Source organism: Pseudopodoces humilis, chromosome 29 (genome assembly GCF_049639895.1).
Source record: "Pseudopodoces humilis isolate 2021_Gansu_Grassland_sample_001 chromosome 29, ASM4963989v1, whole genome shotgun sequence".
Taxonomy (NCBI): Eukaryota; Metazoa; Chordata; class Aves; order Passeriformes; family Paridae; genus Pseudopodoces; species Pseudopodoces humilis.
Genome location: NC_142228.1, coordinates 696,450 through 724,206, shown reverse-complemented (window position 1 = coordinate 724,206; position 27,757 = coordinate 696,450). Strand labels below are relative to the sequence as shown.

The 27,757-nt window shown below is 69.4% G+C and overlaps 3 protein-coding genes across 4 annotated transcripts; 2 read left to right on the top strand and 1 right to left on the bottom strand.

The window, feature by feature from the left end:
• The first annotated feature begins 572 nt into the window (after positions 1–572).
• On the top strand, positions 573–15,523 carry ITGA3 (integrin subunit alpha 3). Of its 2 annotated transcripts, XM_088068144.1 has the most exons (26): positions 573–769; positions 6,306–6,427; positions 6,514–6,596; positions 7,040–7,289; positions 7,450–7,533; positions 7,970–8,177; positions 8,552–8,745; positions 8,827–8,915; positions 9,059–9,195; positions 9,303–9,389; positions 9,460–9,527; positions 9,602–9,738; positions 10,722–10,868; positions 10,953–11,050; positions 11,236–11,401; positions 11,481–11,549; positions 11,633–11,712; positions 11,960–12,037; positions 12,186–12,288; positions 12,363–12,533; positions 12,630–12,743; positions 12,863–12,976; positions 13,315–13,413; positions 13,508–13,633; positions 14,233–14,380; positions 14,612–14,747. In XM_088068144.1, the coding sequence occupies exons 1-25, from the start codon at positions 576–578 to the stop codon at positions 14,341–14,343; spliced, it is 3,129 nt and encodes a 1,042-aa protein (XP_087924270.1). In that variant the 5' UTR covers positions 573–575; the 3' UTR covers positions 14,344–14,380; positions 14,612–14,747. The 2 variants fall into 2 exon arrangements, with proteins under 2 accessions (XP_087924270.1, XP_014116466.2); XM_014260991.2 differs by lacking the exon at positions 14,233–14,380 and having other exon boundaries at positions 14,612–15,523.
• Positions 15,524–16,155: 632 nt separating this feature from the next.
• Positions 16,156–21,649, top strand: PDK2 (pyruvate dehydrogenase kinase 2). Its single transcript, XM_005532488.3, has 11 exons — positions 16,156–16,374; positions 17,482–17,623; positions 18,515–18,586; positions 18,813–18,997; positions 19,269–19,358; positions 19,638–19,715; positions 19,980–20,056; positions 20,134–20,232; positions 20,312–20,419; positions 20,879–20,992; positions 21,062–21,649. The coding sequence occupies exons 1-11, from the start codon at positions 16,257–16,259 to the stop codon at positions 21,200–21,202; spliced, it is 1,224 nt and encodes a 407-aa protein (XP_005532545.2). The 5' UTR covers positions 16,156–16,256; the 3' UTR covers positions 21,203–21,649.
• A 397-nt stretch (positions 21,650–22,046) lies between these two features.
• SAMD14 (sterile alpha motif domain containing 14) lies at positions 22,047–26,556 on the bottom strand. The gene is made up of 10 exons (XM_088067988.1): positions 26,462–26,556; positions 25,914–25,965; positions 24,700–24,857; positions 24,239–24,497; positions 24,081–24,168; positions 23,778–23,852; positions 23,534–23,690; positions 23,061–23,168; positions 22,834–22,989; positions 22,047–22,419 (listed from the first exon to the last, which is right to left on the bottom strand). The coding sequence occupies exons 2-10, from the start codon at positions 25,951–25,953 to the stop codon at positions 22,264–22,266; spliced, it is 1,197 nt and encodes a 398-aa protein (XP_087924114.1). The 5' UTR covers positions 25,954–25,965; positions 26,462–26,556; the 3' UTR covers positions 22,047–22,263.
• Between the last annotated feature and the right edge of the window lie 1,201 nt (positions 26,557–27,757).

The following is a 27,757-nucleotide window of genomic DNA, read 5'->3' as shown; positions in this document are numbered from 1 at the left end:
GACGGGGACAGCCCGGCGGGACAGCGGCGGTCGCGTCCCCACGGCCGGGTCCCTGCACGGCCCCGCCCCGGGGTCGCTCTCGGGGTCCCGATGTGGCCTCCTGTCACTGGGGGGGCGGGGGACATCCCATGGGGAGGGTCTCATCCCAAAGAGGTGCCAGGTAGGGGGTCCTACCCCGGGGGGATTAGGGTGGGAAGAACAAGGGGAATTGTCCCGCGGGGAGGCTGTGGGGTGGGGGGCACAGGGAGGGGTCAGAGAGGGCGGGGTCTGAGGGGGTGGGGTCATAGGGGGTGGGGTCAGAGGGGGCGGGGTCAGAGAGGGCGGGGTGTGAGGGCTCGGGATCCCCCCGTGGGAGCTGCCGGAGGACACGGACGCGCTGTCCCAGGTGCGCCCGCCCCCCCCCGCCCCGCACACCTCCGCACGCGGGTACCTGGGGCGCGCATTGAGCCGCGCGGCCCCTTTAAGGGGCGTGTCCGGAAGCGCCGAGGCCCCGCCCCCCGCCGCGCCCGGCCCCGCCCCCCGCGCGCACCGGTCCCGGTGGGGCGGCAGGGCGGGTACGGCGGCCGGTGCGGGGCATGGCGCGGCGCCGCCGGCTGCTGCCGCCGCCCCTGCCGGGGCTGCTGCTGGGGCTCGGCCCGGTGCTGCTCGGAGCCGCCGCCGCCTTCAACCTGGACCGCACCTTCCCCGTGCTCAAGGAGGGCCCCGGCCGAGCCTTGTTCGGCTTCTCGGTAGCGCTGCACCGGGAGACGGAGCGGCGGGAGCGGAGCCTGTGAGTGCGGGAGGGGAGCGCGGGGCGAGCCCCGTGCGGCGGCGGGGGAGCCGTGGCTGCGGTCCCCGTGCGATGCGACGGGAGGGTCACCTGTGGGTGGGGGTTGGGATGGGGAAGAATGGGGAGGGGTCCCCCGTGGGGGTGCGGAGGGTCCCCGGGAGGATCGGGGGGTCCCCGGTGGTTGGGATCCCCGTGAGGCGGGGGAGAGTGAGACAGCGCTTTACCTGGAGCGGGGGTGTCCCCGTGAAGTGGGGGGGTCCCCCGTGGGGTGCGGATCCCCCGTGGGGTGGGGCGGAGCGGGGAGCGCCCCCCATGGGATGAGGGTCCCACGTGGGGTGGGTTCCCCGTGGAGCGGGGAGGGGCGGAGGGTCCCCGGTGGGTGTTGGGGTCCCTCGGGGGGGTCCCTGTTCTGTGTCAGGGCAAAGGTCCCGAGCCCGCGCCGCTCTTGTGGGGGCGGGGGCGCACCTGGAGGGGGGGTCGGGGTGCTGGGGTGGGCGCGGGGGGTCCCTCGTGGCCCAGAGCCCAGGTGAGGGGGGGTCCTGCTCCGCGATCGGTCCTCGGGGGGGGTCTCCTCTGCTTTTCTGCACCGCGGTGTTGGCGGGGGTCCCATTGCTGGGGGTCTCATCCTGACCCCCCCTCATTCCCACAGCGGGATCCCAGTGACACTGGGGGGCTCTGGGGGGGGCTCTGGGGGACACCCCGTGTCCCCCCCGGTGGGTTCCGGGAGCGGGGGTCCCTCCCCAGCGGAGCGGTCCCGGCCGGCCCCCCGTGCCCCCCGGTCCCGGCGCGGCCCCGTGCCCGAGAACCTGTCGAGCTCTGCTTCCTGCACGGCCCCAACAAAAACCCTTTTCAGCCGGAGCAGTCCCCGTGCCAGCCCACCGCTGTCCCCCCTGTCCCCCGCTGTCCCCCCGCTCCACCGGGACCCCCGATCCCCGTCCCCGATCTCCGTCTCCGGTCCCCGGTCCCCGATCCCCGTCCCCGATCCCTCCTGGCTGGGAATTCCCGTCCGTGCCCGGAGAAAGCTCCGCCGCAGGGGCCGGGCCGGGTTTGTCCCCCTCAAGGGCAAAGTTTTTTGCTGGATCACCTTCCCGCGGCTCTCCCGGCTCGGGGGGGTCCTCGGGAGCCCCCCTGGGATCCCGTTTTTCCCGGGGGGGCCTGGCAGCAGCTGCTGGGTGCGGGCATGTGCCGCTCCGCATTCCAGGGATGCATTTCGGCCCCGCCGTGGGACGGGGAGTTGTTGTTGCTCCGGTGCAGGAGGGAGCGGCGCCGTTCCCTGCGGAGCAGCTCGGGGGGTGCGGGACCCCCCCCCGCCCTCGGGGACACGCGGACCCCCAGCCACGGCCGGGCCCTGCCCGCTCCGGTGGCATGGCAGCGGCTGCCGGGGGGCACCGGGCGGGGGCACCGGGCGGCACCGGCACCGATCGGTTCGTGCCCTCCCGGCAGCGGCCCTGGGGGGATCCTGGGGGGCCGTGACAAGGACCCGCCACCCCCCCACCTGCGCCGCGTGTCCCGGCGTGTCCCAGCGTGATCCCCACGGGGCGCGAAGGCTCCGCCGGCTGCGGGGGAGAGGCTCCGGAGCCAGAACCCCCCCGGGAATTCGCGTCCCGTTCCCCGGGAGCCGCCGCTGCCCGTCCCCGTGGCGGGGACCCGGAACAGCGCGGGGTTCTCTCCGTGCGTGGGGGGTGGCCCCAGTTTGGGGTGTCGGGGCCGGTGCAGGGGGGCCCCCGGACCCCCCCGGGGGTCGAAGCCGCGCCCCGGTGCCGGATGGAGGCTCCGGTGCCCTCCGCTCACAGGTGCAGGGTGGGGACAGGAAAGGGACGCTTCCTGCCCGACCTGCCGCGGGGGAGGGGGCGTCCCGTGCTTTTTTGGGGGGCTGGCTCCTGCCCTGGCTGTTGGCAGCGGAGGGATGCTCGGGGGGAGCCGCGGCATTCCCGCATTCCCGGCGGGGGCCAGGCGGGCACGGGGCGATGCCGGAGCCCCCCCCGTTCGGCGGGGTTTGCGCTCCCCGCGGAGCCGAGCCCAGGGGAAGGTTTTGTTTGCTCGCTCCTCCCCGGCCAGGTGAGCGCGGGCTGGGAGCGGGGCTCTTATCAGCCCTCCCCAGATTAGGGAGCTCCTCGGGCCGCCCGCTCCGGCCGCTCCCGCCGGGGGCCGCTTTGGCTCGTGGAGCCGGTGACCCCGGCCCGAGGGGGTGTGGAGGTCCCTGGGTGACCTGGGGAAACTGAGGCACGGCACGTCCGGTCCAGGAAGGCTGAAGACCGACCCCCCTCCTCCCAAAATCTGCAGGCGGGGGGAGGCAGCACCCACATCTGCATCCCTGTAGGAATTGGGGCTCTGCCCGGGGCTCGGGGGTCTCTCTGGTTCCAGCTGGCTGCTGAGGAGAGCGCTCTCCTGGCGGCGTTCCCGGCTTTCCCTCCCCCCGGCTGGGCTTTCGCAGATCGCTGGAGCTGGCTGAGCTCCCCCTGCCTTGGCCCGAATCCGCCGGGGTCCTGCGGCTGCTCGGCAGGAGGAGGGGGACGGATGTGGGGCCGTCTGTCCGTCCATCCGTCCGTCCATCCATCCATCCATCCATCCATCCATCCATCCATCCATCCATCCATCCATCCATCCACCCACCCCTCCAGGAGCGGTCGCTCCCTCTCCCGGCTCCTCTCCAGAGAGGCTCCGCTGGATTTTCCTGCTCAGGGACCCCCGTGGCAAACACAGCGGCCCTGGGGAGAAACTGGGGGGGCTGCCGGAGCACCCCCCAGCCCCCGCCTGCTCCTCCCGGCTCCGTCACCTCTGGAGCGTGGTGGGAGACGGATGAGGAGCTCCCCTCGCTGCCCAGCTGCTCCCTGGGGAGGGAGCTCTGGGGCTGGGGGCTCTGGGGGGGTGCACGACCCCCCCGCTCCAGACCTTGCTGAGGTGTCCGGCCGGGATTCTGTGCCATCCTCGCCTCTCCCACCCCGGTGGGGGGCACAGTTTGGGGTCGTGGTGCCCGCAGCCTCCCACAGCCCCCGCTCCCAGCTCAGCCCCGCCCGCTTCCATCCAGCCCCCCCCCGTTTGCCAGGGCGGATTAGGACGGAGCACGGCCTCACATTCCTGCTCCCCTCCCTTCCCGGCCTCCCCCTCGTGCCGCTCTCTGACCATCTCCAGCACGATCCCGGCCCCCCCGGCCCCCCAGCCCAGTGCCACCAGCGCCACAAACCGGTCCCGGAGCCCCCCAGATCCCGACCCCGCTTCCCCGGGAAGCCGGTGGCCCCTTGGCTCACCCCGGCTGGGGGACGCCCCCGGTGTCCCCCCTGCTCTGCTGGGACCCGCGTCCCGCACTCCCCCTTTTCCCAGGAGCTGCGGGTGGGCTGCCGTGCCGGGAATCTTGGCTGGAGGCAGCGGGATGCCGGAGCTGCTTGGCTTGGGTGGGCTCCCGCCCCCCGGGACCCGCGGGACCACCGGGGGAGCCGGGGGACACCCCGGGGGCTGCAGGTCCGGTGGGGTTCGGGGTGTGGGGGCAGGACCCCCCCAGCTCTGAGTCACAGCAGCTGCCCTGAGTCACTTCCCCCCTAGGTGAGGGGGGACAGCGGTGCCCCCCTGTGCCCCCCCCCCAAATTCCTTTGTGCCGAGCTGGCAGAAGCCAGGAGGCATCACCCGCCTCGTTCCCTTCCCTTCCCGGCGGCTCCCGCTTTCCGGCACCCCCATCCTGGCATTCCTGCGGGGAGCAGCCCCCCGGAGCCCCCCTTTGGGGTGAGCACTGCCAGCCCCCCCTCACCTGCAGCTCCGGGCTGACTCAGCCGCCCCGGGGGGGTCCCGGCGTGCCGGGGCGGGGGCTGCCCGGGGCCCCGCATTCCTCCTGTGCCTGGGCTTTGAGTCAGCGCCCGGCCCGCCCGGACGTGCCCGCGCTGCCGGGCCCGCATTGCTCAGCTTCCCGGCACTCCCTGCCCGCCGGCGCTGCCCGGGGACAGCGGGGCTCGGCCCGGCTGGGGACTGGTCAGCTCGGTACACCGGTGATCCGTGATCAGCCCTGGGAACCGTGTCTTGTCCCGGGAGCCGTGTCCCCTCTGTGTCCTGGGAGCCGTGTCCCTCCCGTGTCCCCCCCATGTCCTGGGAGCCGTGTCCTGGGAGCCTTGTCCTCTCTGTGTCCTGGGTTCTGTGTCCTGGGAGCCATGCCCTGGGTGCCGTGTCCCTCCCGTGTCCCCTCCATGTCCTGGGTGCCGTGTCCTTCCCGTGTCCCTCCTGTGTCCCCCCCGTGTCCCTCCCGTGTCCTGGGTGCCGTGTCCCTCCCGTGTCCCCCCCGTGTCCCTCCCGTGTCCTGGGTGCCGTGTCCCTCCCGTGTCCCCCCCGTGTCCCTCCCGTGTCCCCCCGTGTCCTGGGTGCCGTGTCCCTCCCGTGTCCCCCCCGTGTCCCTCCCGTGTCCCTCCCGTGTCCCCCCGTGTCCTGGGTGCCGTGTCCCTCCCGTGTCCTCCCTGCCAGAGGGAAGCGCTTCCCCCCCCAGCACGGCCACCTCCACGCCATTGTCCCCGCGCTCCCCAAGGACTTCCCGGCGGAAAGGCTGGCCCTTCCGCAGCCCTCCGGCCGTGCCAGCTCCCCATGCCAGGGCCACGGGGCCTTGCCTGGGGTCCCTGGCATCTTCCCTCGGGGCGGGGGGTCCCTTCAGCATCGCCTGGAGGGGCTGGGGGGGCACATCCAGCCTGGAATGTCACTGTCCCCCCGTGGCAGTGCCGGGACTCAGCCGGGCCATCCCGGGCCTGCCTGGGGGAAATCACCCTCGGGAGCTGCTGCCTGTCCTGGGACAGCCCGGGAACCTCGGGGTGTCTGTCCGGGATCAAGGGTGTCTGTCCAGGATCAAGGGTGTCTGTCCGGGATGAGGGGTGTTTTTCTGGGATCAAGGGTGTCTGTCCGGGATGAGGGGTGTTTTTCTGGGATCAAGGGTGTCTGTCCGGGATGAGGGGTGTCCATCCTGGATGAGGGGTGTTTTTCTGGGATGAAGGGTGTCCGTCCCAGCTCCCCCTCCCCGCTGTCAGGGGGTTCTGTCCCCTGTCCCGGCATTCCCTGGCACGGGAGCTCGGCCCTGTCTGCCGGACACGCCGCAGCTGTGCCGGGGCTGCGGATCAAAGGTTGGCCGGGAAGGGCCGGGGGTGTTTACACAGATGGGGGGCCCCGGGGCTGGGCTGGGGGTGCTGAGCAGCCCCTCCCTCTTCTCCCTGCCAGCACAGCGAGGTTTGGAGGGTCACTGTGACCCCTCTTCCCACCCCTCACATGCACGGGGCTGGGGGCTCAGCCAGGCTGGGATGGAGTCTGGGAAGGAGTGGGGAAATCTGTCAGTCTGTCCCTGACCCCATTCGGGGTCCCTGTGTCCCCTTCCAGCTCTGGAGCTGGGCCTGACCCCTTGTTTGGGGGTGTCAGGGTGTGACAAACTCTGGGGAAGCAGCTCCGGTGTCCCCCAAGCGTCCCCTCCCCAGGGCACGCGCCTGGCTCCGCACCCCAGATTGAGTTGGAGGGGTTTGGGGGGCTGGACCTGCTCCCCCCCCTCACCCCACGCCCCTCCCCCGTTTCTGCCCCCCAGGCTGCTGGTGGGGGCCCCCCAGGACGCAGAGCCGGTGAACGGGACACGGACGGGCGCCGTGTACGCCTGTCCCCTGAGTGCCACCACCCGCGACTGCCAGCGCCTGGCCATCGAGCTCAAGGGTGGGTGACCCCCCCCGGGGGGTGGGACCACCCCAAAACCCCCCCAGGAGTGGGGACCCCCTCTGAGGCCGGTTCTTCCCCTGCAGATGAGCCGGACAAGGCCATCATTGAGGACATGTGGCTGGGGGTGACAGTGGCCAGCCAGCGGCAGCCACCGGGGAGGGTTCTGGTGAGTCTGGGGGCACCGCGGGGCTTTGCACACCTGGATTCTGGATCCTTAAACACCTGGATCCGAGATCCTAACACACCTGGATCCCAGGTTCTTACACACCTGGATCCTGGATCCTTAAACACCTGGATCCGAGATCCTAACACACCTGGATCCCAGCTCCTTACACATCTGGATCCCAGATCTTAATGCACCTGGATGCCGGCTCTATGCACACACACCCCCTTGGGATGTCCCCCCACCTTTGGGGTGTCCCCTGTCCCTGATTTGTCCCTGAGCTGTCCCCTGTCCCCTGTCCCCTGTCCCCTGTCCCCTGTCCCCTGTCCCTGTCCGTGTCCCCAGGCGTGTGCCCACCGCTACACGCGGGTGCTGTGGTCAGTCCCTGAGCTGTCCCCTGTCCCTGTCCCCTGTCCCCTGTCCCCTGTCCCTGTCCGTGTCCCCAGGCGTGTGCCCACCGCTACACGCGGGTGCTGTGGTCGGGTGCCGAGGCTCAGCGGCGCATGGTGGGCCGGTGCTACGTGCGGGGCAATGACCTGCGCCTGGACCTGGGGGACGAGTGGCAGACGTACCACAACGAGATGTGCAACGCCAACACCGACACCGACGAGACCGGCATGTGCCAGATGGGCACCAGCGCCGGCTTCAGCGCCAACATCATCTACTTCGGGGCGCCCGGCGCCTACAACTGGCAGGGTGAGGGTCCCGGGGGGCCCCGCCAGCCCGGGGTCACCGCTCCGGGCACCCCTTATCCCGGGGGTCCTCCTTCCCTTTGGGGGCACCTCCTTGCCCAGGGTGTCTGGGCCCCCCCGGGACCCCCACCCCGCTGTGGGGCTGACCCCCCGCCCCACTGCAGGCACCGATTACATGCTCCAGCGGGAGATGTGGGACCTGCACGACTTCTCCTACCCCAACAAGAGGAACGGCAACACCTACATAGGTGGGGGGCGGCAGGGCGGGGGGGTTTGGGGTGAGCAGGTTTGGAGGGGACGGATTTAGGGGGAATGTTGGGGGGGGGATGTTAAAGGGGTGCTCAGGGAGGCTGGAAGACCCCCCCGAGGGTGGTGAGAGTGGGGGGGCAGTGGTGACATTGGGGGTGACATTGGGGTGTTCAGGGGCATGGAGGGAGCTTGGGGTGGTGGTTTGGGGTGGGGAGGAGCTTTGGGCGTTGTGGGTTTGAGGTGTGGATGTTGAAGGCGCGGGAGACACTTGGGAACACTTGGGAACACTTGGGAACACTTGGGAACACTTAGGGACACTTAGGGACACTTAGGGACACTTAGGGATGCTGTGAGCGGTTCCCAGCGCTCCCCCCGAGATACCCCGGGGGCTGGAGGGGCTCGGGGGGATCTGAGGGGATGTCGGGGGTCCCGCAGGGTACACGGCCGAGGTGGGCAGCGCGGTGCTGCAGCAGGACGCGGTGACGCTGGTGACGGGCGCGCCCCGGTACCGGCACACGGGGGCCGTGCTGCTGCTGAGCCGCGGGGCCCGGCAGGCGCTCAACCGGAGCCTGCTGCTCCCCGGGCCCCAGGTCGGCTCCTACTTCGGCAGCGCCCTCGCCCTGGCCGACCTCAACAACGACGGGTGAGGGGCCGCGACCCCCCCCCGGCTGCGACCCCCAGCTCGAATGGGGCTTCTGTGGGGCGGGGGGCGCACCTGGGGCGTCCTCACCTGGGCTGGGATCGGTCAGCTCCCGGGGGTGGGGGTCTCACCCGGGACATCCCGCAGTTCCCGGGGGTGGGGGTCTCACCCGGGATGCCCTGCAGTTCCCAGGGGTGGGGGTCTCACCTGGAGCACCCGCAGCTCCCGGGGGTTCCCTGTGGGTCCCAGTTCTGGGGTGAGGAGGTTTTTGGGGGGAGTTGCATTTTCACAGCTCTGGGGGGGTCCCCACCTCTTGACCCATGTGGGGTCGGGGCCGTGGCTCAGCCCCAGCCCCGAGCACGCCGCTGTCCCCACAGGTGGCAGGACCTGGTGGTGGGGGCCCCCTACTACTTCGAGCGGAAGCAGGAGGTGGGGGGCGCGGTGTTCGTGTACATGAACGAGGCCGGGGGCTTCCAGCAGCTCCCCAGCCTGGTCCTGACCGGCCCCAGCTACTCCGGGTTCGGCTTTGCCCTGGCCAGCATCGGGGACATCAACCAGGACGGGTTCCAGGGTGAGCGGCCGGGGACGCCTTCGTGGGGAGCCGCTTTTTGGGGAGCCTCGTGGGGGGCTGACCCTGCTCTTGTCCCCCCAGATATCGCCGTGGGGGCTCCTTTCGAGGGGCCTGGCAAGGTCTACATCTACCACAGCAGCGCCGAGGGGCTGCGGGACCGACCCCGGCAGGTGACGGCCCCGGGAGCCCTGAGCCGGGCAGGGCCCGGATCCCTCCCTGGATCCGGCCTTTGGATCCAGCTCCAGGGTGGGGTGCAGGGGGTCCATCCCTGGGGTGATGAGCACTGAGACCCCCCCCTGCCCCCCAAATCCAGGTGATCAGCGGGTCGGAGCTGGGCCCCACCACGATAAAAACCTTCGGGTACTCCCTGAGCGGGGGGCTGGACATGGACGGGAATTCCTACCCGGATCTTCTGGTGGGCAGCCTGAGCGAGCGAATCGTCCTGCTCAGGTACAGGAACGGGGACAGGGGACAGGGGACAGGTGTCCTGCCCCTCCTGCCACCCCTGGGCTGGGCACAGAGCAGGGGGGGCTCAGCCAAGCCCAATCCCTGCCCAGAGCCCGTCCCGTGATCAACATCCTGGACAAGACCTTCACGGTGACCCCCAGCAAGGTGGACCCCGCCCAGTGCACACCCAAATCCTGGTGAGTCCCCGTGTCCCCGTGGCTGCCACTGGCACCCCTGGCTCGGCTCACGGTCCCTTTGTCCCCCCAGCATGACGGTGACCCTGTGCTTCTCCTACAACCAGAGCGCGGGGGACCCCAACTACAAGGAGAGGATCAGTGAGTGGGGGGAGCTGGGGGGGGACGCTTGGGGACTCTGTGAGGGGCGTTGGACAACTCGTGCTGTCCCCCAGCCCTGCAGTACACGCTGGAGGCTGACAAGGAGCGGCACCCGCCCAGGGTCAGGTTCTCGGGGTCCCAATCTGCCACCTACACCGGGGACTTCTCCATGCCCGACACCCGCTGCCAGTCCCAGGAGCTGCTGCTGCTGGTGAGCGTCCGTCCTTCCTTCCATCCATCATCCATCCATCATCCATCCATCCATCCATCATCCATCCATCCATCATCCATCCATCATCCATCCATCATCCATCATCCATCCATCCATCATCCATCCATCCATCCATCCATCCATCCATCCATCCATCCATCCATCCATCATCCATCCATCCATCATCCATCCATCCATCCATCCATCCATCCATCCATCCATCATCCATCCATCATCCATCCATCCATCATCCATCCATCCATCCATCCATCCATCCATCATCCATCCATCCATCCATCCATCATCCATCCATCCATCCATCCATCATCCATCCATCCATCCATCCATCATCCATCCATCCATCCATCCATCCATCCATCCATCCATCATCCATCCATCCATCCATCCATCCATCCATCCATCCATCATCCATCCATCCATCCATCCATCATCCATCCATCCATCCATCCATCCATCATCCATCCATCCATCCATCATCCATCCATCATCCATCCATCCATCCATCCATCCATCCATCCATCCATCCATCCATCATCCATCCATCCATCCATCCATCCATCCATCCATCCATCCATCCATCCATCCATCCATCCATCCATCCATCCATCCATCATCCATCCATCCATCATCCATCCATCCATCATCCATCATCCATCATCCATCATCCATCATCCATCATCCATCCATCCATCATCCATCCATCCATCCATCCATCCATCCATCATCCATCCATCCATCCATCCATCCATCCATCCATCCATCCATCATCCATCCATCCATCCATCCATCCATCATCCATCCATCCATCCATCCATCCATCCATCCATCCCTCTGTCCATCCCTCCATCCCTGTGCCGAGTCCCTGGGCTCTCTCCCTGGGCTGGCAGCAGCCCCCCAGTCGTGGCTGGGGCTGAGTTTGGGGTCCCAGGGAGGGATCTCTGTGTGATTCCCACCCCTCGCAGGACAATGTCCGGGACAAGCTGCACCCCATCGTGCTCTCCATGAACTACTCGCTGCTGGAGAGGCCCAGAACGTTCCAGCTGGGCCCCCACTCCCTGGACACCTTCCCCGTCCTCAACCAGGACCAGTCCCACGAGAACGAGACCAAGGTGTGCCCCGTGGGGGGGCATGGGGGGACACGCTGGGGTGTCCCGCGGGTCACAGGGACTCAGGGGACGTCCCTGTCCCTGCAGATCGAGTTCCAGAAGGAATGTGGATCTGACAACCAGTGCTACAGCAACCTCCAGCTCCGGAGCAGCTTCGTCACCGAGCAGAACCAGGCGCTGCCCAGGTGCCGCGGGGCCCCGCACGTCCCCTGGTCCCCTTGGGGGTGTCCCTGTCCCCCTGGGGGTGTCTCTGTCCCCTTGGGGGTGTCCCTGTCCCCCTGGGGGTGTCTCTGTCCCCTTGGGGGTGTCCCTGTCCCCCTGGGGGTGTCCCTGTCCCCCAGGAACGCCTGACCCCGCTGTCCCTGTGCAGGGTGAACGGGACCCAGGTGCTGCAGTACAGCCGGGACGTGCGGAAGCTGCACCTGAGCATCAACATCACCAACGTCCCCAGCACGCCCTGGAACGGCGAGGACGCCCACGAGGCGCTGCTCAACGTCACCGTGCCCCCCAGCCTGCTGCCCTCCTCCGTCCGCCCGGTACGGGGGGACCCCCTGAGCCCCACCGGGGGCCAGCTGGGCTCGTCCAGGGCGGTCCTGACCCTCTTGCCCCCCCCAGAGCGGAGCCTGCACCTTTGGGGAGACGGTGCTGTGCGAGCTGGGAAACCCCTTCAAGAGGAACCAAAGGGTGAGAGCGGCCCCCCAGCTGCCCCCCGGCCCTTCCTGGGGGCTCAGCAGGTGGGGTCTGGCTGAGCCGCTCCCTGCCCGCAGGCAGAGCTGACCATCACCTTCGAAGCCATCGGGATCATGCTGGACACGCGGGAGATCGCGGTGTGGCTGGACCTGTCCACGTGAGTGCGGGGTGGGATGGGGACAGGGATGGTCCCGTTGGGATGGAGGGGATGTTCCCATTGGGATGGAGGGGATGTTCCCATTGGGATGGGGACAGGGATGTTCCCATTGGGATGGGGACAGGGATGGTCCCGTTGGGATGGAGGGGATGTTCCCATTGGGATGGGGACAGGGATGTTCCCGTTGGGATGGGGACAGGGATGGTCCCATTGGGATGGAGGGGATGCCCACCCCGGTGCCCGGCAGGCAGAGCACCCAGGAGGATCTGCAGCCCGTGCTGGCCAAGCTGCTGGTGGATTACAGCATCCAGTCCTCGCTGAGCATGTGAGTGTCACCTGAACCCCCTCTGTGTCCCCCCCCATTCCCCCCACCCGAGTCTGGCTGTGTCAGCACTCCGTGTCCCAGGGATGGGGCAGCGCTGGGGTGTCCCCGGTGCCCCTCACGTCATTCCCGTTCCCTGTCCCATTCCCAGAGCCTCATCCCACATCCAGTCCTACTTCAGCGGGACCGTGGTGGGCGAGTCGGCCATGAAACAGGAGCAGGACGTGGGCAGCCCCCTCACCTTCGACTTCCAGGTGGGCAGGGCGTGGCCAGCGCCCGAGGGAGGCGGATTTGGGAACGCCGCCTCCACCTCCCGCCCTGCCCACAGGTGACCACCAAAGGCGAGTCCCTGGGCACCCTGGGCACCATCCTGCTGGGCTTTGAGTGGCCCCACGAGATCCCCAATGGCAAATGGCTCCTGTACCCCACCGAGATCCTGGTGAACGGCAATGACACGTGTCACCCCCCCGGGGGGGTCATCAACCCCCTCAACCTCACCGTGAGTCACCCCCTCAGGGCCGCGTCCCTGCCCCAGGGGGTTCCTCCAGCCCCCCAGCACAGCGCAGGCTCTGATGGGGCTGCTGTCCCCCCTCAGCTCCTGCAGGACCAGGCTCCATCCCGGCGGAGACGGGAGCTGGAGCCCCCCGAGCCGGGGGAGCCCCCGGTCACCTTGGCCACCAGCCGGCGCCCCAGGTCCGAGGCGGTGCTGGTGAGTGGGGGCTGCAGGGGGGGGAAAGGGGGCTCCAGCAGCACGTCCCCCCCTCCCGGGGTCCTGTTTCCTGGCACCAGGGTGGTGCTTCGGGCCCCCCTGACCCCCGCGTCCCCCAGAGCTGCTCGGCGGGCACCGCGCGCTGCGTGTGGTTCGAGTGTCCCCTGCTGCACACGCAGCTCCCCTCCAGCTTCAGCCTCCGCGCCCGCGTCTGGAACAGCACCTTCATCGAGGTCAGTCCTGGGGGGCGGGCTCAGGGCTGCCTGAGCCCTCGGCGTGGCGTTAAACAGGGTCCCGAGTCTGCCAGGGATCAGCTCAGGGGCTGGCACCCACCCCTGTGTGTCCCCACTGTCACCTGTGTCCCACTCCATCCGTGTGTCCCCATCGTCCATGTCCTCCCCCTCTCCCATCCGTGTGTTGTCATCTTTGTGTCCCTGCCCATCATCCCTGTGTCCCCCCTCATCATCCCTGTGTCCCTGTCCACCCCTGTGTCCCTGTCCACCCCTGTGTCCCTGTCCACCCCTGTCCCTGTCCACCCCTGTCCCTCAGCAATGTCCCCCGCTGTCCCCAGGAGTTCCGGGACTTTGACCGAGTGAAGGTGACGGGCACGGCCACGCTGTTCCTGCGCTCTCAGGTTCCCACCATCACCATGAGGAACCACACGGTGCGGGTGAGCCACGCCCGAGCCCTTACTGGGCCAGACTGGGCGGGACTGGGGCCGCTGGAGCTCCGCGCCCCAACGCGGCCCTTCCCACCCCCCCCAGTTCTCCGTGGACGTGGACTCGGAGCTGCAGGAGGAGCAGCCGGCCGAGATCGCGCTCTGGCTGGTGCTGGTGTCGGTGGCAGCCGGGCTGCTGCTGCTGGGGCTCATCATCCTCCTCCTCTGGAAGGTGAGGGGGGTCCCAAATCCCCTTCCCGGGGCGCAGGAGCCGCGCTGAGACCCGAGGGGCTCGAGTGAGCCGCGGCCGCTCCTCCCTGCCTGGCGAGGGGTGCGAGGGACTCGCAGCTGGAAGATCGTCCCCCCCCCCCAGCTGGAAGGAGCCCCCCGAGGGTGGCAGGTGCCCCCCAGGTGGGAGGTGCCGTTCCGGGAGGAAGATCCGGGGCTGGAGAGGGATGAGGAAGAGGAGCACGGACATTCCCGACGTGTCTTGGGGTGCAAAACGTTTTGAGATGTGCACCCAAAGCGGGGCTGGACCTCCTTCCCTGTGGCTGCACTGCAGGGACTGGGGGCCCCCCACAGCCCCCCGGAGACACCCCCAGCTTCTTGAAGCCCCCCTTTTACCCAGGAGGGGGTCGCTGGGTCTGCAGGACCCCGCAGCATCCCGGGCATGCCCTGTGGGGCATCTCCCTGCCCCGCTTCCCCCACCTGCCGGGGGGTGCCCAGGACCCCTCCAGCCCCTGTCCCGTGCTCCCTGACCCTGTCCCCGTCCCCTGTCCCGTCCCCCCTGACCCCGTCCCGTCCCCCCTGACCCTGTCCCCTTCCCTGCAGTGCGGGTTCTTCCGGCGGGCCAACACCCGGGCCATGTACGAGGCCAAGGGGCAGAAGGCGGAGATGAGGATCCAGCCGTCGGAAACCGAGCGGCTCACGGACGACTACTAACGGGGGGCACCCCCCGTGCCCCCCCGGGCCCCGCCTGGTAATGCCCCGTGGGGCCGGGCTGCAGCCGCATCTTCCTCCTCTTCAGCCTCCTCTCCTCTTCCTCTGTGCCGTAGGGTCCCCGTAGGGCTCCGCGGGGTCTCTCCGAGCGGCTCCAGGATGGCTGATCCTTTTTCCTCTGCTCTTCGCCGCCTCGGGGGTCTCTCTCCTTCTCCGCGACCCTCTGCGGCCCCTCACTGACCCGCTGTCCTCTCTGTCCCCCCCTCCCCAGTGTGACTTTTTCCAGCGGACCCGCTACTACCGGATCATGCCCAAGTACCACGCGGTGCGGATCCGGCAGGAGCAGCGCTACCAGCCCGGGGGGCTCCTGCCCCGCCGCCGCAAGAAGCTCTGGGTGACCAAGTGGCAGGAGCCGGACAAGTACTACTGACCCCCTGTCCCACCGCCCGGACCCCTGCCAGGGGGGCTTTGACTTTGCACAAGTGCATCTCTCCCTGTCCCCGTCCCCTCGGACGCGGCCGCCTCCGGCTTTGGCTCCCGCAGCCCCTCCCCGCTCGCCCGGGGGGCTCTTGCACGCTGGTGCCTTGCACGCTTGTGGGGGCGACCCCCCAAATGTGCCCCCCCTGCTCCCCGAAGTGCTGCTGGGCTCACCGAGTGCCTTCCCCCTGCACAGACACTCCGCTCGCCACGTCCCTGTGCTTGTCCCCAGCCACCCTGGGACACGTCCCGGCCCCTGGGGACACATCCCCGCAGGCCGGGACACGCTCGCCCCCCTCCCCTTCCCTCGGCGCTGGGTGCGGGACCCCTGTGCTTTCCCCCGGGGGTCTCGGGGATCTCATTGCCTCCTGCAGCCCCTCCCCATCCCGAACCCCGCGGGGGTCTCCTGCTCTTCTCCCCGCGCTCGGACGCAGCTTTGGCTTGGGGGGGTTGGGGGTGCAGCGCTTCAGGCCGTGTCCCCCCGTCCCCGACCCTCGCCCCCCGCCCCGGGGGTCCCTGTCCTGCCCCGCGGGGTTAAATTATTCCGTGTCTCTCCGTGTCGGTGTTTTGGTGTCGAGTCCCAGCGTCCGATCGGTACCGGGGGCGGCTGGGGAGGGGGTCCTGCACCCCCAGCCCCCGCCCGGCCCCCAAACGCCCCGTCCCTTCCTCGCCGGGGCCCAATAAAGCCTCGCTCTGGGATTTGTAACCGCTTTGTCCCCTCCGTGTCACGGCTGGCAGGTTTTGGGGGGTGGGCTGCGGGTTTGGGGGGGCTTTTGGGGGTGGGGGGGTAAAAAGAGGAGAGGGGAATGATGTACCCCGAGGAGGGAGGGGATGATGGGAGGGGAGTGCGGGGCTTGGAGTGGGCTCAGACCCCCCCAAACCCTCGGGAAAGGCTCAAACTCCCCCAAAATGCCCCGGGAAGGGGTCCGGGACCCCCGAGGGGCTGATGGGAACACTGATTATGCAAATGGGCATCGCTGCTGCAGCGAGGGGCGGGGTTATCCCGGGAGGGGCGGGGCCTACAGCACAGCGCGCCATGATTGACAGCGGGGCGCGCGATGATTGACAGTGGGCGGGCATAATTAACTCAGAGGGGGTGTGGCTAGCGGTGATTGACAGCGGGGGCGCGCGATGATTGACAGCGGGCAGGCACAATTAACTCAGCTGAGGGGCGTGGCCAGAGGTGATTGACAGCGGGGCGCGCCCAGCGCTGAAGCCGGATTGGCACGGGGCAGGGGCGGGGTTTGCTGCAGGACGGGCGGTGATTGGGCGAGGCGCGGTGATTGACAGCGGGTGTGTTGTTTGCGCGCGGCGCGGCGGGGGCGGGGCCGGGCCCGGGGGGCTCTGAGGGGGCTCTGAGGGGCTCTGAGGGGACACCGAGGGGACACCGAGGGGACACCGAGGGGACACCGAGGGGACACCGAGGGGACAGCGGGACCATGCGGCTGCTGCGGTGCCTCGGCAAGCGCGCGGCGCTGGCCGGCGTCCCCACCTACATCGAGCACTTCAGCAAGTTCTCACCATCGCCGCTTTCCATGAAGCAGTTTCTGGACTTCGGTAAATAAACAAATCCCCCCTCACCGGGACCCCGGCCCAGCCTCGGGACCCCCAACCTGCTACGGGACGGGGACACCCCTCCTGCCGCCCCTCATCCCCCTCGGCGGGGACAGCCGGTGTGGGGGCGGTGCTCGGGGAGGGAATTCCTGCCCCCCTTTCCTGGGAATTCCTGCCCCCCTTTCCTGGGAATTCCTGCCCCCTTTCCCGGGAATTCCTGCCCCCTTTCCCGGGAATTCCTGCCCCCCTCATTGGGAATTCCTGCCCCCCCTCATTGGGAATTCCTGCCCCCCTTCCCGGGAATTCCTGCCCCCCTCATTGGGAATTCCTGCCCCCCTCATTGGGAAATCCTTCACACACTCGCCCTGGAAAATCCTAACCCTCCCCAGGGAATTTCTTTCCTCCCCACCCCGTAAATCTGAGGGGTCTGGGGGCTGCCCCCCCCTCAGTGAGTGTGTGGGCCTGGGTAGCTCTGGCCCCCCCAGAGATCCCGTTATTATTGGGGGGGGGATTTAACAACATCCCCCTGGTAAATAAGTGGGCTTGGAGTGTGGTTTCCTAATAGACCCCTTTTGGGGGTGTCCCCTCTGCCCCCCAACCCCTCAGGGGGTACCCGAACCCCCTCACCTGGGGCACATCCTGACCCCCCCCAGTAAATACCCCATGTGAGGGACCCCCTGCCCTGCACCGGGCTGGCCCCCCCAGGGTGGGCAACTGGGGACCCCTCTGTGAGTCCCTGGGGACCCCTGGGCCTGCTTTGGGTTCTGCTGGTGGCCAAGGTCCCTTTTTCCTCCAAATTGTGCTTGGGGGTCTCCCAGCCCCAGTTTGGGCTTTTCTGGGGGGCACTGGGCACCCTCAGCCTGTCCTCCCCAGTGGGCTGAGCACTGTCCCCCCACCCTGTCAGCCCTTCCAGTGTCCCCCCGTGTCCCCCCGTGTGCCCCCCGTGTCCCCCAGTGTCCCCCAGCCCTCACACCCACCCCAGCCAAGGACCAGGACCTGCTCCCGTCCCCTCTCCCCACTGCCAGAGGGGTGGCAGTGCTGCCAGCGCTGGCTCTGGGGGTCCTGTGGGGGCTCACCCGTGTCCCCCCCCGTGTCCCCCCGTGTCCCCAGGCTCCAGCAATGCCTGTGAGAAGACATCGTTCGTGTTCCTGCGCCAGGAGCTGCCCGTGCGCCTCTCCAACATCATGAAGGAGATCAACCTGCTCCCGGACCGGGTGCTGCGCACGCCCTCCGTGCAGCTGGTGCAGAGCTGGTCAGTCCTGGGGACACGGGGACACTGCCAGGGGGCTGCTGGCACTGCCACCACCCGCTCCTGTGCTGGCTGGGGAGCTGGCACTGCTGGCACCTGGCCAGGGCCACTCTCCTGGGGTCCCACTGCCTCAGGTCCCCTTATTGTCACCCTCCTGGGTCACCCCCCCTGTCACCTGCACAGCTCCCATTGCCACCACCGCTCCTGTCACCGCCCAGAGGGTCCCGCTGTCACCTCAGTGCCACCACCATTGTGTGTCCCAGGGCTGTCACCAGCTGTCCTCCCCTGCAGGGAGCTGGCACGGGGGGGACACAGGGAGGGGTGACAGGCAGGGCACTCCCCAGCTGGTGCCAGGCTGGTGACACGGGCTGCAGGTCCTCTGGGGACACTCCCGTGCCAGCGGGGTGTCCCCAGCCAGCGGGGGGGCCACCAGTGCCACCTGCTTCCTGAAGGGGCCGGGCCACAGGATGTCCCTGTCCTGGGGGAGGGTCTGAGTGTCCCTTTAAGTGCGGTGTCGCTGTGCCAGTGCCAGCAGTGTGACCCTTCTCCCAGAGCCACCACGTCACGTGTTGTTTGTCCACTGTCCTGGGCCGCTGCCAACGGAGTCCGGCCGTGCCAAGGGGTCATGCCATGCCAGGGGGTCCGGCCGGGCATCACAGCCCTGACCCCATCAGAGGGGCGGTGTCCCCAGGTGTCCCCAGGTGTCCCCAGGTGTCCCCAGGTGTCCCCAAGGATCCCCGTGCCAGCCGGGGGGTGGGACAGTGACCCCTGGTGCAGCAGATTTTGGGGTGGGGGCTTGGATTGAGGGTTGCTGAGCCCTGGCCCTGCGTGGTGTCACCTGGGGTGTCCTCTCTGTTTGGGGGTGCCAGCTGTGGGATGACCGTGTCCCCCCAGGTACGTCCAGAGCCTGCTGGACATCATGGAATTCCACGACAAGGACCCCGAGGACCAAGCCACGCTGGGACAGTGAGTCGGGAGGTGACAGCGTGTCCTTGTCCCCAGTGCCAGCGTGTCACCTCCTCACAGAGCCGTGCTGGTGTCACTCAGGGTCACCCCGAAGTGCCCCCACCCCCGGTGCCACTGGGGTCAGCTCCGGGTTTTCCCAGCGCCCCCAGCTCCCGGGAAATCCCGGCCTGGATTCGGGCTGTGCCCGGACCGGGTGTCCCCAGCGCTGTCCCTGTCCCCTGGGCAGGTTCACGAACGCGCTGGTGACAATCCGGAACCGGCACAACGACGTTGTCCCCACCATGGCGCAGGGCGTCATCGAGTACAAGGAGACGTACGGGGACGACCCCGTGTCCAACCAGAACATCCAGTACTTCCTGGACCGCTTCTACCTGAGCCGCATCTCCATCCGCATGCTCATCAACCAGCACAGTGAGGGGGCTCGGGGGGCCCTGCCCCGAGGGGTCCGGGGTGGCCCTGACAACAGGGGGTGTCCCCAGAGCCCCCCGCAGTGTCCCCGGGGTCTGTCCTGAGGGTCCCCATCATCACTGGGTGTCCCCAGAATGTCCCCCCAGCCCCAGGGGTCTGTCCCAAGTGTCCCCACTAACCCCAGGGATCCCTGGGGTCTGATGTTTCCCCCCACAGCCCCAGGGTGCCCTGGCGGTGTCCCTGGGGTGTCCCCAGCTCGTTGTCCCCTCCCCAGCCCTGCTCTTCACTGGCAGCACCAACCCCGCGCACCCCAAACACATCGGGAGCATCGACCCCCACTGCAACGTGGCCAACGTGGTGAGAGGTTGGTGGGGTCTGGGGTCCCACCGGGTCTGGGGTCCCACCCCCACAGCGGGGGAGGAATTTGGGGGTGGGGGTTGTTTGAAGGTCCCCCTGGCACCACTCGTGTCACCGGTTTGGGGTGGCCTCAGCCAAACCGTCCCCTGAGCTGTGCAGTCGCTGCAGGAGACCCCAAAAACTTCCCAGATCTGTAGGGATGGGGAATGTTTGGGGGTGGGGGGACCCCAGAGGCTGCCCCTGTTGGTCCTGGGGGTGCTGAGCCCTCTGTCCCCTCCCTTGCCAGACGCCTACAACATGGCCAAGCTGCTGTGTGACAAATACTACATGGCCTCACCCGACCTGGAGATCGAGGAGGTCAACGGTGAGGGGACAGCGGGGCTGAGGGGACAATGGGGGGATCTTGGGTGGCTTCTTTAGGTTTGGGGGTTCCCAGGTTGCTCCTTTAGGGATGGGGTCCTTGGGGCAGGGGGATTTTTGTGGGGCTCGTTTTGGGTTGGGGTCTCCATGGCAGGGTTATTTGGCTTATTGAGGTTTGGGGGTCCCCGTGGTGGGGGAGGTGACCCATTTAGGGCTGGGGGAGGTTTAGGGTCAGGATTGTCCCCACCAATGCCAGTGTCCCCCCCAGCCTGCAACGCGGAGCAGCCCGTGAACATCGTCTACATCCCGTCCCACCTGTACCACATGCTCTTCGAGCTCTTCAAGGTAGCCCAGCCCTTCGGGGGGTCCCGGGGGGCTGTGGGGGTGCCCCCTGACGCCCCCCCGGGGCTCCGTGTCCCCAGAACGCCATGAGAGCCACGGTGGAGAGCCACGAGAACAGCCCGCGGCTGCCGGCCATCAGGGTGATGGTGGCCCTGGGCCAGGAGGACCTGTCCATCCGGGTGAGGGACCCCGCCCCGCCCCGGGGGGTGTGGGGAGGGGGCACACGGACGGGGTTGTCACCCGCTGCGGTGTCCCCAGATGAGTGACAGGGGCATGGGGGTGCCCCTGAGGAAGATCGAGCGGCTCTTCAGCTACATGTACTCCACAGCCCCCACCCCCCAGCTGGGCAGCGGGGGCGCCCCCCTGGTACGTCACCCCCAACACGGGCTCGGGGGTCCCTCGTGGGGAGGGGGAGGGGGGTCCGCAGTTGATGGGGGTTGGGGGGCGTTTGGGGGTGACCTGCAGTGATGGGGGGGGGGGCTTTGGGGGTGGCATGGGGAGGTTTGGGAGTGGCTGGAGTGGCACAGGAGGGCTTGGGCTTGGCCTGGAACCTTTTGGGGAGGTTTAGGATGGCATGGGGACACTTTGGTGGGGTTAAGGGTGCTGTGGGGACACTCTGGGGTGGCATGGGGACACTCTGGGGTGGCATGGGGACACTCTGGGGTGGCAGGGCGCCTCTCCAGCCATTCCAGGGCCCTTTGATGGTGGCACAGTGACCTCTGGCAGCACCATGGATGCTCCTGGCGCTGCTTGGGGCGCTGAGGGGAGGCTGGGGGTGCCGCCCCAGCCCTGGGCACCCCCCACCCCAATTCCCTCGCCCCCCAGGCCGGGTTTGGCTACGGGCTGCCCATCTCCCGCCTCTACGCCAAGTACTTCCAGGGGGACCTGCAGCTCTTCTCCATGGAGGGCTTCGGCACCGACGCCGTCATCTACCTGAAGGTGGGTGCCCGTCCCCATTCCCGGCCGGGGGGGCTGCGGGACCCTCGCCCAGCCCCGTGTCCCCCCCAGGCGCTGTCCACGGACTCGGTGGAGCGGCTGCCCGTGTACAACAAGTCGGCGTGGCGGCACTACCAGGCCAGCCAGGAGGCGGGGGACTGGTGTGTGCCCAGCACCGAGCCCAAGAACACCTCCACCTACCGCGTCCCCTGAGCCCCCCGCGCCCCCCCGGCCGGCCAGGACCCCCCGGGCCCACTCACGGGGTGTCCCCCGGTGCCCCAGGGGGGGCTTTGGCATCCCAGTTCTTTGGGCTCCTTGGGAAGTGCGGGACACCGGGGGTGTCCTGGCATCCCCACCTTGGTGGCACTTAGGGACGGAGCTGGGGGGGGTTGGAGCAGCGCCTGTTGCCCCCTCACCACCCCCCAAACTTCCCACCCGCCCCAGGGGGTGCCCCCCCATCCCAGCAAGGGACGGTTCCTGTCCCAGTTGGACCAGTAGCACTTCCCTGCACCCACGGGCCTGATGGGGTGGGGGGACCAGGACCCCTCGCTCCCCATGTTCCTGTCCCTGTTACCCCCCTGTTGTTGCACTATTGAGCTGTCCCCACCCCCACACCTGCTCCACCTCCCCCTCCCATCCCCCAAATTCCCCGTTGACCCCCCCAGACCCCTCCCCACTGTCAATAAATTGGATGTTGACTGAAGCACTGTGGTGGTTTGGGGTCCTGGTGCCTCAGTTTCCCCCCTCCAGGCTTGGGAGGGTTCAGTCCCGGGGTGGCCCTTGGGGACACGGGCCCGGGGAGCTGCTGCGTGTCCCCAGTCAGGTCACTCTGCTCGCTCCGGTTTGCACTGGCCCTTGATACCCTTTTATTTCCTGGGGTGGCCCCTGGGGGCCGCGGTGGGGGCTGTGGGGGGCGGGGGTCACCCCCTGCCCCCGATTTGGGGGTGCCCGTGTGTGGAGGGGGTCGGGCCGCGCCCGGTGCCCTCCTGTGCCAGGGGATACGGGGGGAGGGGGCGGGGACCCCCGGCCCCTCGTGGGTGGTGACAGGTGGGGGTGACAGGACAGACTGGGGGTGTCCCTGTGCCCTCTGCGTCCGGAGAAGGGTCCCGGGGGGGCCCGGGCTGGGCGGGGAGGGGGCGGCCGGAGCCGGGGCGGGGGCAGGTGCGGCTCCGCTGTCCCCCGGGGTGTCCCGGACACCGGCGGCGTGTCCCGGGGTGTCCCCCGGCGCGTCCCGGGGGGCTGCGGCTGGGGGGGGGGTGCGGGGGTCTCCCCCTTCAGCTCCGCCGCTGCTCCTGCTCCTTCTTCTTCTGCTTCTCCCGCTGCTTCTCCGCCTTCTCCTGGGCCTTGCGCTCCCGCTCGGCCGCCGCGCTCAGCTCCTTCAGCCGCCGCTTGAGCACCGCGCGGTCCTGGGAGCTGCCCCCGCCCCGCGCCTGCGGCACCGCGGGCTGGCCTCGGACACCCCCGAGCCCCCGGGGGCAGCCCCCAGGACCCTCCCCGGCCAGCAGCTCCTTGGGCTTCCCAGAACCGCCCGTCCTTCCCTCGGCATCGTCCCTTGGAACACCCGGAGCCTCCCGCCCCATGGAGCGGCCAGCTCGGACAGCGGGGTTTGGATGCCCGTGGAACCCCGCTTTGGGGTACCCCGAACCCTCCCAGACCTTCCTGCCCCATGGAACCCCGCTTTGGGGTACCCCGAACCCTCCCAGACCTTCCTGCCCCATGGAACCCCGCTTTGGGGTACCCCGAACCCTCCCGCACCTTCCTGCCCCATGCAACCCCCCACTGGAGCACCCAGAACCTCTCGCCCTCCATCTTTTGGGGTCCCTGGAGCCCCCCCGGCCCCGCACCTTGAGCTTGGCCCCGTCGAGGTGCAGCAGGCGGGCTCCGTCCACGCCGTGCTCCGCAAAGTCCCGCACGTAGCGCTCCAGGCCGAGGCTCTGCAGCCACTGCCCCACCTGGCCGCACGTCCAGCCCGCGGCCGCGCCCGGCGGCTCCTCCAGCAGCTGCGCACGGGGGTCAGCCGGGGGTCCCGGGGGGGACACCCCCGTCCCCGCGCCCCCCGCGCCGCTCTCACCTCGTCCGAGGACTGGGACAGGGTGTGGTAGGGGTACGAGCACTGGGGGGGCCGGGGCAGGCGGGGGCTGGCGCTGGACGGCGGCGAATCCTCGCTCAGCGTCGAGTCCTGGGGCAGCGGGAGGGCTGGACCCACAGCGACCCCCCAGGGCCCCCCCCCGGCCCCCCAGAGACCCCCAGAGCCACCCCACAGCCCCCCAGAGACCCCCAGAGCCACCCCACAGCCCCCCAGCGACCCCCAGAGCCACCCCACAGCCCCCCAGTTGGGCTGCCAGACCCCTCAGGGCGCTGATCCCCCTAAAGCCGCCCCGATCCTACAGGGCTTCGGACACCCCCAATACCTGTCCTGACTCGACCCCCGCAAAGCCACCCGGACCCTACGGGGCTTTGTCCCCTGTCCCCAGGGCTGGTGTCACCTCCTCTCTCAGAGCCTCCCTGCAGGCCCCAGGCCCGTCCCCGCTGCCGGGCGCTCACCTGGGAGGCCGATTTGGCGGGGCTGAGCCGCTCGTGCCGGGGGGACCCCGCGGGGGACGCGGAGCCCGGGGAGCCGGAGCCCCTGGCGCTGTCCGAGAACCACGAGAAGGGCAGGAACGGGGATCCCGAGGGGCGGCCGGGCCCCTCCGCCGCCTCCCTAGGGACAGAGCAGTGTCAGGGGGTGGGGGCTGTCCCCAGGCTGTCCCCAGGCTGTCCCCAGGCTGTCCCGGGGGGACTCCCTCACCTGCTGCCCATGGACAGGCGTTTGCTGCTCTTCTCCTTGCGGCTCCTCCCAGAGGACGCCCGGCGCAGGGTCACCCTGGGGACAGGGTGGTGACTGAGGGCTGGGGCACCAGGACCCCCTCCCTCCCTCCCTCCCTCCCTCCCTCCACCTTCCCCCCATCTCTCCATCTATTTCTCCATCTTCACATTGTACTTCTCCATCCCTTCATCCATCCCTTCATCCATCTCCTTCCATCCCCACACCCCTGTGTCCCGCTCCATCCCCTCCCCGCCCCTCCTGCCCCTGCCCAGGCCGGGCTCTCACCCCAAATCCAAGAACTTCCTCCGTGTTTTCTTATCGAGCCCCACGGTCGGGCTGGCGGGCTCGGGGGGGCTCATGTCCCGGCTGTCATCTGCAGGGGTGGGAGCGGGCTGTCACCCACTGTCCCCCCCAGGGGTCCCCGGGGGGCTCGGGGGTCTCACCTTCGCTGTGCTGCCGGGGCCGGGGGTCTCGGCGGGCGAAGCCGGGGGAGCTGTCGGAGCTGGGGCAGGACTGGGGCGCGGAGGGGCCCGACAGCCCCTCCTGGGACGGGGTGTTGGTGAGGGGCCGGTAGCGGCGGAGGGGGGGCGTGGGGGCCGGGGCGTCCCCCAGGCCCGGCCGCGCCACCCCCGGCTCGAAGGAGAAGCCGTCGGTGCGGGAGAAGGGCGAGGGCGTTGGGGGGCTGCCCTCGCCCTCAGTGCCCTGTGGGGGCACGGGCAGGGGGGTCAGACCCCCACAGTCCCCCGGGCTCGTCCCCCAGACCCCCACCCCTGCCCCCCAAACATGACATCCCCCAACTCCATCCTCGGTGTCCGCGGTGCCCCCCACGCCTGTCCCCGGGGTCCCCGGTGACACCCCCAGCCCTGGCACCCCCCGGCCCCTCCCCGGTGTCCCGCGGTCTCACGGCGGCCTCGGGCCCCTCGTCGCCCTCGGTGGAGCTGGCGCTGTCGCGCAGGCGGGACCGCGAGGGCCGCTGGCGGCGGCCGCGGGCCAGGAGCCGGGCGCGGGCCTTGTGCAGGCTGCTGTCCAAGCGCGGCGTCTCTGGAACCACAGCGGTAAAATCTGGCAGTGAGAGAGAGACCGGGGCACAGACACACGGACAGACGGACGGACGGACGGACACACGGACGGACACCGGGATGGCGTGCGGGGGGATGGACGGGGAGAGAGCGGGAACGTGGGGGTGGACAGAGGGACGGACGAGGAGGGAGATTGGGTGGGTGGATGGACGGACAGACGGATGGATGGACAGAGGGATGGACGGACAGACGGATGGAGGGACGGACGGACAGATGGGAGATGGAGGGAGGGATGAGCAGGGGGCAGGGAAGCGTTGCAGGCAGGTGGGCGGACAGGGAAGGCCAGCCCAGTGGAGAGGGGACAGAGGGACAGAGGGACAGAGGGACAGAGGGACAGAGGGACAGGGCAGGAGAGTCAAAGGGCAGGTGGGCGGTCCCGGGAGGACAGGAGGGGGCACAAGGAGAGGGGAGCATTGGGGACATGGAGGGGTCACCCCGGTGGGGCGGGACAGGGGACAGGGGGACAGAGAGAGGTGTTCAGAGACGCCCCGGCACGGGGTCACAAGAATGGGGTGACCCTGGGGACAGGCTGTCCCCGTCACCCAGGAGGGACCCCCCCAAAATCCCCACCCGGCTCTGAGCCCTGTGCCCGGCCCCAGCCGAGGGGTGGCTCTAGGCACGTCCCCTGCTGTGTCCCCGGGTCCCCATCACCCCCATCCCCGTGTGCCCTGCACGGGTCCCCTCGTCTTTGTCACCCCCGCGCGTGTCCCCGTGTCCCCTTCCCCGTGCACATCCCTCTGTCCCCACACCCTGTCACACAAGTGGCACACACTGTCCCCAAGCCCAGATCGGGGGGGGCCCCCTCAGGACAGGAGGACACTGGGGGCGGGCGGGGACCCACGGGTGGCTCTGCCCCACGGGGGGTTCTGCACCCCACGGGTGGCTCTGCCCCACGGGTGGCTCTGCCTCACGGGTGGCTCTGCACCCCACGGGTGGCTCTGCCCCACGGGTGGCTCTGCCTCACGGGTGGCTCTGCACCCCACAGGTGGCTCTGCACCCCACGGGGGGTTCTGCCCCCCCAGACCCCCCAGGAACTCACCGAAAACCTCATCCGTGTCCTGCAGCTTGGAGACCGACATGGTGGGACAGAGCTGGGGACAGAGGGGCGCTCAGGGGGGCGGGCCCAGCCCCTCCCGTGTCCCGCGGGGACAGAGCAGCGGGGAAGGGGTTAAACCCGCCCGCCGCCGCTGCTCGGGGAGCCCCGGGGGGAGCGGGGGGAACCGGCCAAGGGAGGGGTCGGCACCGGCGGGGGGGCTGGACCGGGGATGGTGTCCATGGGGTGGGGCTGGACCGGGAACGATGGACCGGGAACGATGGAACGGGAACGATGGACCGGGAATGCTGGAGCGGGAATGCTGGAGCGGGAATGCTGGAGCGGGATGAGTCTGTACCGGGAATACCGAAGGGATGGGGCTGCCCCGGAGGAGGGGCATTACCGGGAATGTACCGGGGCTGTACCGGGGGATGCTCTGCCGGGGGATGGGGTTGTACCGGCGTTGTACCGGAGGAGTACCGGGGGATGGGGCTGTACCGGAGCCGCTGTCCAGGGGTGACGCCCTGCCCGATCCCTCCCCCCTCCCCACTCACCCGCGCTCCTGGGGCATCCTGATCGCCCCCGGTCGCCTCCCGCCGGGCCGGGCCGGGCCGGGGTCGGGGCCGGGCCGGGGTCGGGGCCGGGCCGGTGGGGGGGCCGGTGGGAGCGGAGGGCGCTGCCGGGCCGGGCCGGGCCGCCCCGGCGGGGCGGGGGGCGGGGGGGGGGGGCACAGGAACCCGGAAACGGCGGGGGCGGGGTCTGCCCCGCCCGGAGCGAGCCCGGGGCTGAACGGACACCGGGGGGGGACACCGCGAACCGAGGGACACGCGGGGAAATGAACGGACACCGGGGGGCACCGAGGGACACGCGGCGGTGCTGAAGGGACAGCGACCGGCGGGACACGGGCGCGGCGGTGCCACCCGCCCGTCACCGTGTCCCCAACCCCAGCGGTGCCCCCCAGTCCTCCCCAGTCCCTCCCAGTGTTCCCCCCATCCTGCCCACTCCCCTCTTCCGCCCCCACCCCAAATCACTCCCAGTCCTCCCAGTTCCCCCCGTCCCGCCCAATCCTCCCCAGTCCCCCCTCTTCTCTCAATGTCCCCAGTCCTCCCCGTCCTCCCCAGCGTCCCCCCACCCTCCTCGGTCCCCTCCGTGTCCCCAATCCTCCCCCCACCCCTTCCTACTCCTTGCCGTGACCCCAAATGATTCCCCGAATGATTCCCAATCCCCCTCCCCACCCTTCCCAGTCCCCCCAGGGCCCATCCCCGGCAGAAGGAGGCTCGGGGGGGGGGGGGCGGGGGGAGGCCGAGGCCGCGTTTATGGGGCGGGGGGCGGCGTTTGTGGGGCGGGGGGCGGCGGGCGCTCAGAGCGGAGCGGTGCATACATAGGTACATTATATATAGTATATACACCCACAGGTACACGTGTGAGATTAAATAACCCCGGCCCCCCCCGGGGCTCGCGCTCCCCGGACCCCCCCTCATTAAATAGCCCCCTCCCCCCCTCCCCGAGTGGCTCCAATCCAGTCGGACCCCCCAGCCCCGCCCCCCCCCCCCCGCCCCGCGCGCCCCCGCCCCCCCGCCTCCCCCTCCCAGTATAACCAGCTCTGGCTCCCAGTTGCCCCCACATCCAGTTACTGTCGGAGACTCGGGGGCGGGGGGCGCAAAATAGAAATGAAAAATAAAGGGGCTCCCCCCGGGCCGAGAGGGCGGGACCCCCCCCGGAGGTGGGAGGGGGGGGTCCCAGCCCCAGAGAAATGCTGTGATTTTTTTTTGGGGGGGGGGGTATTTACAGGTGGGGGGGGGGAAGCATCGCCCCCACCCCAGAGGGGACCCCCGAGTGTCCCCCCCCCG

What these genes read in the sequence shown, in the direction of transcription:
- PDK2 (XM_005532488.3), top strand. Translation starts at nt 16,257, where the DNA reads ATGCGGCTGCTGCGGTGCCTCGGCAAGCGCGCGGCGCTGGCCGGCGTC. An exon ending in GACCAAGCCACGCTGGGACA is followed by an intron (nt 18,587 to 18,812) that starts GTGAGTCGGGAG and finishes TCCCCTGGGCAG; the next exon opens with GTTCACGAACGCGCTGGTGA. An exon ending in GCAGCGGGGGCGCCCCCCTG is followed by an intron (nt 20,420 to 20,878) that starts GTACGTCACCCC and finishes CTCGCCCCCCAG; the next exon opens with GCCGGGTTTGGCTACGGGCT.
- ITGA3 (XM_014260991.2), top strand. Translation starts at nt 576, where the DNA reads ATGGCGCGGCGCCGCCGGCTGCTGCCGCCGCCCCTGCCGGGGCTGCTG. An exon ending in CGGCGCCTACAACTGGCAGG is followed by an intron (nt 7,290 to 7,449) that starts GTGAGGGTCCCG and finishes GCCCCACTGCAG; the next exon opens with GCACCGATTACATGCTCCAG. An exon ending in TGCCCTCCTCCGTCCGCCCG is followed by an intron (nt 11,402 to 11,480) that starts GTACGGGGGGAC and finishes TGCCCCCCCCAG; the next exon opens with AGCGGAGCCTGCACCTTTGG.
- SAMD14 (XM_088067988.1), bottom strand. Translation starts at nt 25,953, where the DNA reads ATGTCGGTCTCCAAGCTGCAGGACACGGATGAGGTTTTCG. An exon ending in GGACACGGATGAGGTTTTCG is followed by an intron (nt 24,858 to 25,913) that starts GTGAGTTCCTGG and finishes TCTCACTGCCAG; the next exon opens with ATTTTACCGCTGTGGTTCCA. An exon ending in TGTCCCAGTCCTCGGACGAG is followed by an intron (nt 22,990 to 23,060) that starts GTGAGAGCGGCG and finishes CCCCGTGCGCAG; the next exon opens with CTGCTGGAGGAGCCGCCGGG.